Source organism: Manihot esculenta, chromosome 1 (assembly GCF_001659605.2).
Source record: "Manihot esculenta cultivar AM560-2 chromosome 1, M.esculenta_v8, whole genome shotgun sequence".
Classification (NCBI taxonomy): domain Eukaryota; kingdom Viridiplantae; phylum Streptophyta; class Magnoliopsida; order Malpighiales; family Euphorbiaceae; genus Manihot; species Manihot esculenta.
Window position 1 is genome coordinate 38,288,742 of NC_035161.2, and position 9,965 is coordinate 38,298,706.

Genomic DNA, 9,965 nt, shown 5'->3' on the forward strand with positions numbered 1-9,965 from the left:
AGCAACACTCTTTCCCGTTATTTCTAATCTTCTTAGGATTAAATTTCTAACTTTCAAGTTTTTTTCATGCACGTTTTTTGTTGTAATACCAAGCTGTCTTCTGCTGATAGACAGTTGTTCGTACTTGTGTCTCATATTTGATTTCTTCTAAAAAATCCAAATTGCTTTTCAATATATCGTTGAATTGGACACGGTAAGTAGAGATCTGCAGCTCTGTAGGGACTACAGTTTTTGTCCCAAATTCTAGCGCGAAAGGTTTCTCCTTTGTTAGTGTATGAGATGTAGTCCATAATATTATGAGATCTAATCCATAATATTATGAGGTCTATTGTCCCATGAGATTTATTATACGTGGATACAATTCTGAATGTTATAGGGTCTATTGTCCCACAAGTTCAACAGGTCAATCGAGTTAGATTTTCGTAAATAGGTCCGAACCCAATTTGATCTGTCAAAATAAATTCTAAACTTATATGTAAAGTAGATCCATATGAAATTTTAATAGAATTAAGTTGTTATCTTTCTTTTAACTATGGTCACAATGTCTAGAAATTATCATCAAACATTATATAAATATGGATATAAATATTAAATTTAATGATGGATAAATTAATTTTAATATACTATCAAGTTTATATTAAATACATATTATATTATTAAGAGAAAAGCATTAAAGAATGAGGTACCCACCAAAAACAAATTAAGGATTTTGTCCATAATCAAAGCATTAAAGAAAAAGCCCCAATTAATGACAATGGCTTTTTGGCTTTGTCGTGTTGTGTTTACAGAATATTTCAAACATACAAACAGCTTATTTACATGGGACAAAATATGAGACATAAGAAACCCATGTTAATCTCAACAAGCAAATTAAACAAGCAAAGTTTGAACAAACAAAGCACTTGTTCTAAGCAAAGAGCCTACAAAGTCAATTACAGACACTGTTCCATGTTCATGTCCTTGTCCTGGCTTTGGCTGTTTTTGCCACGCGCTTCATTAAGCTCTTTAAAAGCAATCCCAACATCTCTAAGATTAAAATAAAATTTTGGGAGGAGATGGGTTGCTGGTGTTTTACTTGGTTCAAAGTGGTCCCCCATAATACTTCCAAAAATCCCAACCACTAGAGGATGAGTTTCCTTTCCTTTCCTTTCCTTCCGTCAAAACAAAGCCAAGCCAATCCCTGTATTTGCCTATTTTCCCCTACTCCAAACAAACCCAACTGCAATTGGCAATAAGGAGCTGACAAGATTTAATCAATTCAATCTAGAAACCTGCTGATGTCCATGATTTTGACCCTTTGTCCAATCATTTATTTTTCCCTCTTTTTCTTTTTTATTTTGTTCTGATGATCAACCCCATCCCTCACGAGATTCTTTTCTTTTGTCCATTTCTAACTTGAGGGTTGGCTAAGGAAGAAATTTCCTTTTCTTTTTTCCCTTCTTGACATCTGATGTGAGGCTTTGTGAAGCAATTTATGGGACACACAGACACCACTTCTTCAAATCACCTACCAATCTCCAGCAGAAAGAAAACACTGTTCCTTGGGAAGAAATCATCTTAAATCTTGTTTGTTAATCCATCAGCTTTGAGAAAGGTTATTAGACTTGAATGAGCTGCTTCTGTGCGTAAAAATTGCTTTATATTTGAGCAACAGGAAGTGCTAGAGAATGAGAACTAGAAAAATGCAAAATCTTTTTATATAGAACAAAGAGTATAACATACAAGTTAAATTTCAAGACTGGACATATTCCAGTCTGAAATTAGTTGCTGTAAATTGCTAACTTACTACTAAAACCAATTGATCAAACCACCAAACATTACCCCCCACACTTCTTCGTTCGCTATTATTTGTGGCCAGAAGTGAAACAGGGTAAGATTAATTTACATCTGGTGGCTCAGCTGAATGCCATTAACAAGTTCTGATCCTCAGCAGCCGCAGAAATCGGCCATGCACTCAGAAGACATGAACAGTATGCTCCAGTCTGCAGACCAAGAACTAGCAGTCCCCAAAGATACAGAATTCGTATATATCACCAGCGGCGACATGGTAAGAAGTAATACTACACATTCTTATAACTACACACCATCACAGCAAAGTGGGAGAAGAAGAAAAAAAAAAGAACCCAAGTGAAGTGTTAAGCTTCTGTTATGTATTGGCTGCCTGTAAGGCAAGGTAAGGGTAAGTAGTCTATTAACAGTTAGGATTAACGAAGTTTTTAATCTCCTCCATGAGGCAATAGAAATGATCGTTATTTGGCAAGAAGTAAAACCCAATTGTGGCTTGCTTGAGATAAAGAAGTTTCACTTCGTGGCCAGCTCTCTGTAGCCCTTCAACGTAAGCCAATTGCCAATCTTGAACAAGATCCAAACCAGCTACAACAACTAGACTTTTGGGGAACTTGAGTTTTGCGAGGTTTCTTCCCCTGGGGCCAAAAATATTACATGCTGGATGATCTCTATCTTCTCCCTCGGGCAGATATGCTCTCCAATACCAGTCACGGTCTTGAATCGTAACGAAATATTTGCCATCTAATCTCTTCTCCGATTCACTTCTCTCTTGCCCGCCGAACATTGGGTGAAGAAGAATGTTACCCAATACTTCGATTTCTGCTTCTGCTGCTCTCACTGCAACATGGTGAGCAATATTTCCACCTGAACTATCCCCAGCCAAGTACACATGAACCTTGGGACTCTTTCCACTTTGAAGCCAAGTTCTTGATTTAACCCACTGAAGAGCTGCCCAACCGTCATCGTATGCACATGGGTACCTATACTCAGGTGACCGCCGATAATTAACAGACACCACAACAGCCTTGCAAACGCTCACAAGACGGCGACAGAAGGTGTCGTAGATAGCACTATTGGCAGAAGAGTGAGTGAAGCTTCCACCATGAAAGAATATTATAACTGGGACAATCTCAGTGGTGCTCAAAGGCTTTTCGAGCTCTACAATGCCCCATTGAGCCTCGTTTACGGGGGCAGGCTGGTAAACCCGGTTAAGGAGGCCTGTGGTTCTATCGACGTGATCAAAGGAGAAAACCCCATCAACTGGAATGGTGTTGGCATTGACTTTACGTTCAAGGAACTCTGCTAATTCACGGTTAAATGTTCCGTCGGGGCGGCGAAGGAGATTATACGCAAGCTTGAAATTAGAGATGAGGATCCATGTGTTCAGCGGAACAACCTTCTGCAAGAATCACAAAGGATTTAACAATTAGATGGTCTTTCAATTTAAAGATTCAAAAGTTAAAAAGATAAAAAGTCTATTGACTTGCGTAATGAGCGATAGATTGATCATACACATTTTGAAGAGCAGAGGGTGTATGAACTTTTCTTATGCAACCAAAACGGTAACAAGAAAATGTAAAATAAACCCTGAGAACCCAACAGCACTGCTAAAAAGCAGTTGAATGAGAAATGTTAAATCAAATCCCATAGATGAAAACAATAGATTGGCGTAAACTACAAATTCAAATTTTTAAGAATGAGATGGCAAGCTTTTAAAACTGCAAAACCCAACAATGAAATGGGTGAAGGGGGAGCACAGTAGCAAGCAATTGAAAGCAAAAGCAGCTCGAAAAATGACATTCTTCAAAGCAAATCCAAAGAGCAAGTCCATTCCTCTTGTCATAACCAGAGTCAAATTTCTCGCTTCCCATTTTCAAAAACACGACTTGATACAAATTCGTTGAACCCATGAAGCAAAAGAAATTGTTGTAAGAAACCCCACTCCCGTCGGTGGTCAAACTCTGATGAAGAAATGAAGAGGGGACAATACCTTGGATTCATTGAGGTTGACTTCATTACTACCAGCCATGAGAATGGCTCTGTATAGCAATAGCTAAGGAGTAAGAGCTAAATTAAGCGAGAAGGCAGCAGAAATGATCTTCACAAAAAGCTGGACATTAATTTATTTAGATTGAATGAAGGAGAGTGATAATGAAAAAGATGAAAAGCCCAGAAAACGTATGCATCTGCCTATTCCCGGGTCTTCTCTGTATGTGAGATTCTGTGGAGCTATAATATATGTAAGTAGGGCGTGTCTTTTTTTTTTTTTTTGTACTCTTTTTATCTGCTCTCTTTCCTTCCTGTTGATTGATTCCTCGTTTAGAGTTCTGAACAAGGAAGGAAGAGACACCTGTTTCTGAAATAAGGGAACAGTGAGTGAAAGAAATCGAAGATAGATATATCCTCTAGAGAGAGAGAGAGAGAGAGAGAGAGAGAGAGAGAGAAATGAGAAAGAAGGGAGAGAGTCAAAGGGAAAGGATCGACTGAGACGGACGGAGACGACAGAGACGACAAAGAGGGCAGCCGAATTAAACTGTTCACGTGGGTCCCACCTCTCTCTCTCTCCACAATGCACACACTCACCATTATCACGCTTCGATTGCCATTTGATAAGCTTAGTTCTTTAGAATTTTTTATTTTTTATTTAGAAAAGAGCTTAATTCATCTTTTCATTATTTTTTTTTTTTTATCATGATAATATCCTCTCTCCTTTTTTTTGTGCATAAATTATTTAATATTTAAAATTTATTAATTTAATTAATTTAAATTTATGTTGAATAAATTTATTAAAAAAATAAAATACTACGCGCCACCTCATAGGAGTTATTCTCCCTCTATTTCATACAGTAATACTAACTCTTTTTTTTTAATCTCAATATTAACTCTATTTACAAGTAAATCTAAATTAATATAATTTATTTTATTTAATATTATACTATACTCTTAACTTATATTATTTTATTATTATTAAAAAATTATATATATTAATCTTTTAATTAACTTATTTTATTTTCATAAATACTAAATGTTCATAGATACTAAATGGTAATGTAAGACAAACATCATAAATAAATTATTTAATTTTAAAAAATAATTTGTTATTTGAGATTATAAATAAAAAATATATTTTTTGGGGGAACATATAGCACTATTAGAGCCATATCTATAATTTAGTAAAATTATTATTAAAAACTGTATATAAATATAGAAGTTAAAAAAATTTAAAATAACTAGATTTAATATATATTATTTAATAAATTTTAATGTATTTAAATATTATGAAATATTTTAAATAATATCTTTTTTTTTTTCTGAACAAAAAACAACCGCTGTCTGTAACATCTGAAAAACAAACCTCTATCTCTAGCCACAGACACGACTTTTGACGGCTCTTTATTGCTTATGCAACACGTAAGTTAGGGATTTTGTCTTTTTTTTTTTTAATAAAAAAAAAACAAAACAAAAGTTTTGGTTTAATGCTCAATTATGGTAATTTCTGTAATCACTTTACTAAAAATAAAGTAATATTTATTTTATTATAAAAACTATTAAATTTTTAAAATTTTATATATTTAATTTTTAAATTAAACTTTTTTTAATCAATTATATAACAGAAAGCATATAATAATTTAAAAATATATTTACTTTATATTTACCGTATGTAATATTAAATAAATATTTATTATAAATATTTTTTCATATAAAATATCACATATAAATATTATATATTAAAATATTTTATTAAAAATTTATATTTACTATTATAAATTATGGATATATTAAATACATATTTTTAACATGTGAAAATTATATTTTATATAAATAATATTAAATAAAATAAAATATTACATATTTTAATATGTAAAGTAATTTTTTTATAATTTTTATAAAAATTTAAATATATTAATCACGTTTTTTTATTTAATTTAATTTTTTTAATTATAATCATAATAAATTGAAAAAAATTAATTTTTTTATTTAAAATTTTAAATATAAATATAAATTAATGTAAATATTTAAATTTTTTATATAATAAATTTTTTAAGGAATAATTTTATATGATATGATATAGAGATTAAAAAAATTTAATTAAAATAAATTATGAAAATTGAGTTAAATATCAAATAATTATTTTATTATTTAAAATTTTAAAATTAAAATATGAGCAATTTTTTAATAGATTTTTAAAAAATATATAAATTTATTTTTATATTTATTTGATAATATTACTATTGGTGGTAATGGATGTCAAGATAATATTTAATTAATAATAAATGAAATTTAAAATAACTATAGTTAATATACGTTGGAAATAAGATAAGAGCAAAGATGGCCGAGTGTGGAAATAGCCAGATTATGGGGTCCCGTAGAAAATTTTCGCTAAAAACAAATGGAAAAAGGAAGCAGACGAAGACTTTCCTGCGTGCGGCCGACGCCAAGGCACGTGGCGACAAAGGGTTCCATCTCCACACTTTTGCCAAAAACCCACATTCTTCTTTTCCTAAACTGCCCCTCACTCTTTCCCATAACCACGAGCCTTGCCCTTTCTGAGGAGGACATGTGTTTTTGTCCGCTAGTGCTAAGCGCGTGACAGCATGCCTTTTGTCAGGGCTTGAGAGTTTTCTATTTATTTATTTAATTTTGTCATCCAATGTGGGCTTTGGATTTTGTCGTATTCTGTGTAGTCCTGTGCATCTTGTCAACAGTCTATTGGAGAAACGTGTCTTCACAAGAGGGCTCATATACTCTGATGGGTCCCACGCTGTAAGACATTTCTCCTCTTAAAAAGTGCTACTCTTTAGACATGTTGTGATACGATGATCAAAACCCCTTTTCTTCTCGCTGTGTGGGACCCATGATTATGAGTCTGTATTAGCCACGTTTTTCCATTGAGAGTTTTTTCATATAAGATAGAGCAAACTATAAAATTTTTTTAATTTATATAAATATGATATTTAAATTTTTTTAATTTATATAAATATGATATTTAATTTTTATAATTTAAATAAAAATGTGAATGAATAAGTGTAAAAGGATTAAAATTAAGTATTTTTAATATACTTGAGTTTTATTTTATTTTATTTGAAGTTGGGTGGTCGAAGCATAGAAGTGCTTGGGTACTATTTTAGATACAAGCTTATCTGTAGATAAAGTTAATCGGGACCATTGGATTTTGCTTGTTGATGGGAAAAGTCATACGAATATGGTAATCCTAAGAATCTTTTTTTGATTGTGAATTTCTTTATCAAAGTGGTCACCTCACTCAATCACTACTCGTGTATGTCATGCCTACTTCGAGTTTATCAATTTGTTGAAGCATATCCATCATATCCTTACAATTCTAGAAAATTCAATTAAATTTCAAATTTTATTTTTTATAAAAAAAACAAAACAATTGAGGTGTTAAATCTGAATATTTCAAGGTTTAACTAGGCGGACAAGGGCATGCATGTGGCAGCGCCACACGCACAGAGTCTCGTTTTTTCATACCAAACATATTTGCCGTGTTGCTTTGCACAACCTTCTCGTTTCCCTTTCAATGGCTACCGCGTTTGTATGTTTCCTTCTTTATTTATCTATTTTTCTTTTTAATTTTTTGATTTTTACGTGTCACCCGCAATAGCTTTGTCCTCTTGTGCGTTAGGTCAACTGTAAAAAGCGTTTGGCTTCTTCTGCCGATTGGGTCAATCGCACCACCATCTCTTATAAATCTGCATCATACATTTTTATTTATTTTTCTTTCTAAAAGAAAAATATGAAAATGCTAAGAAATCTTATAGTATTCAATACAATTCCCGACAATTATGTTCCGTCGTTTTTCTTAAACACCAAAATTTAAGCATAATTGGCTTGAGTTCAGATTCAACCAATGATTCATAGAACTTTAGACAAAGCAATTGTGAAGGTCAGCTTTTGATAATCTTTGAATTGGTTCTTGAAGGGAACGATGTAGAGCTATGTGCAATGAACAAGGAATATTTTCTCCTCTTTTTTTCTTTTTTTTTTTCCCTCAAGTTAAACAAAGAAAAGAGAAAAACACCAAACTCTTTTTTCTTTTTACCCTTTAATTTTTAGGGACAGAATGTGACCACCAAACTGAATACAATGTATTTGAGGTGTTTTTTAGTGGTTAGGGTTCTTAATTTTGACTACAAACAAAGGATCACATGCATGATTACTATCATATTTGAGAGATTCTCTTTATGTGCTTTTGATTTTTTGGATCATTTTCCAGGAAAATTTTACTTTTGTCCTTTTTCTTTATAATGGAGCTGCTGGATATTTGAAAAATAGGTCTATTTTGTTGATGCAAAATATCATTAATACATATTCAACTCAAATTTATTAAACTTTCAACCACTCCCCAAAATTGCTTGACCACAAGAAGCATGTCTGCTTGCACCACATATATCCCTTTCACACTTGCATATATCTTCGTTCAAAATAATTTATTTAAGAATAATTTTTTGGTATGAAATTTTTTATTTAAAATGAAAAAATCAATTAAATTTTGAAATTTATAATTCCAAAAGTGGGTAATATAATACTGCGATTATTGTGGATTAAGAGAAAGCCACCTCAAAGGTATTAATAGGTGTGTATGTACCACCCATTTTGTAAGCAAATTTTAAAATAAAGAATGCAACTTGATAGCAATTTCATGGTTGATGCTTTTAGTCTTCAGTAGTGGGGGACTTTCTCATGGATGTTTGGGTTTGACAGCAAGTTTTGTCCATAATCTAATGCTTAATTTAATTTCAATAGCTATTTAAAAAAAAAAAAAATTGTCAATGGTATATGATATTCATTTATTTTGGTCAGTCAGTAGACCTTAACACCAATAAATTAATCCCCAAGCAACTAGCTAATAAATTAGACCATGTGTTTGTTAACATGAAATACGATTATTGAAGAGTGGAGAATTTATTAAGGCTCTGTGGATCCAAACCCATTTTTATTTATTTAATTATTTTTATAAGTTTTATTCTCAATTATTATATTATTAATAAAATAAAATGTAATAAGCTAGTTTTTAGTTGAAGAAGCAAGCCAACACCAGTGTTAGAGTGTGTGGGGGGAATGGAATTGAAGAGTGATGAGAATGATGATTGACAGCCAGGATTTGTAATCTCATTCAACCAAATAACGACATAAAAGCATAATGTGGTTCCCTCTCTTCAGACCCAATTTCTCCAATGCTCACTCCTTCCATTAACCCAAACGCTCTCTCTGCTTGTTTTCAGGATACTGCTCCCTTTTTTTTTTAATTTAATTAAATTAATGGCACAGAGCAAGGCTAATCTAGTCCATCTGGCCCAGATTTCTGTACAAGAAAATAGACAAGCAATGATAGAGCCCAACATGTCCAAAAGGAAAAGAGAATGGGCTATTTATTATGTGCTAATGCTATGGCATGTTTGGTTGACTTGGAATAACTAGGAATAGAAATTGCTCCAACATTCTCTCGTTTTATCGATATATAGCGAATCAATGGGTGTAGATTTTTTAATGTTCTCTGATATGGGGGGGCTGCTTGTTAACAATGGTTCTCTTGGTTTTGTTTTAACAAAATCATATGCAGAGAGTTTATCACTATATTATTGGGCGCAGTGTACAGATCTATTGGTGGTTATCGGTTCCCCAAAAACCTGGCAAATTAACTAACAACTTCTCTGTAAATTGATTGCTGTATTTCTCTGAGTATGCATGTCATTTTAGGCATAATCATCAAAATCCCACAAGATGCACATGCTGGTACAGTAGCAGACAATGAACGTAAACAGCTTCCGGCATGTTGCAACATTTTTATTTTATTAGTGAGTTGTCTGCAGTGTTGTTATACATTGTTGGGATTGGGATTGGGATTGGGGTGTTGCCAGAGAAATTGACAAAATTCAAGAAATCAACATTAGCATGCAGAAATTTATTTTGTTGGGGTTGGGCCTTAGGTAGGGAGCTGTGGAAGTCTGCATCAATATCCTTTGTGGGCTATATGCCTATAAATATCTAAAGAACCAACGGTCAATTTACGAGGCATCAACGCCAACCTAATTTGCATTTATGAGGAGAGCCCATGCCTTTTGCTTTTTTTTATTTATTTATTTAAATTAATAAGACCTAATAAAACCAGATTCGAATCTCCACTTTCCTAATTTCTTAGAGATAAAGATATTTTA

The 9,965-nt window shown here is 32.4% G+C and overlaps 1 protein-coding gene across 1 annotated transcript; it reads right to left on the bottom strand.

Annotated features, from left to right (window-relative positions):
- Nucleotides 1-1,675: 1,675 nt before the first annotated feature.
- LOC110612013 (gibberellin receptor GID1B) lies at nucleotides 1,676-4,362 on the bottom strand. The gene is made up of 2 exons (XM_021752638.2): nucleotides 3,779-4,362; nucleotides 1,676-3,187 (listed from the first exon to the last, which is right to left on the bottom strand). Exons 1-2 carry the CDS (start codon nucleotides 3,815-3,817, stop codon nucleotides 2,192-2,194), a joined length of 1,035 nt encoding a protein of 344 aa, XP_021608330.1. The 5' UTR covers nucleotides 3,818-4,362; the 3' UTR covers nucleotides 1,676-2,191.
- Nucleotides 4,363-9,965: the final 5,603 nt, after the last annotated feature.

Coding starts and splice junctions, on each gene's coding strand:
- LOC110612013 (XM_021752638.2), bottom strand. CDS start 3,817: ATGGCTGGTAGTAATGAAGTCAACCTCAATGAATCCAAG. Junction 3,188..3,778: donor TCAACCTCAATGAATCCAAG/GTATTGTCCCCT, acceptor TGATTCTTGCAG/AAGGTTGTTCCGCTGAACAC.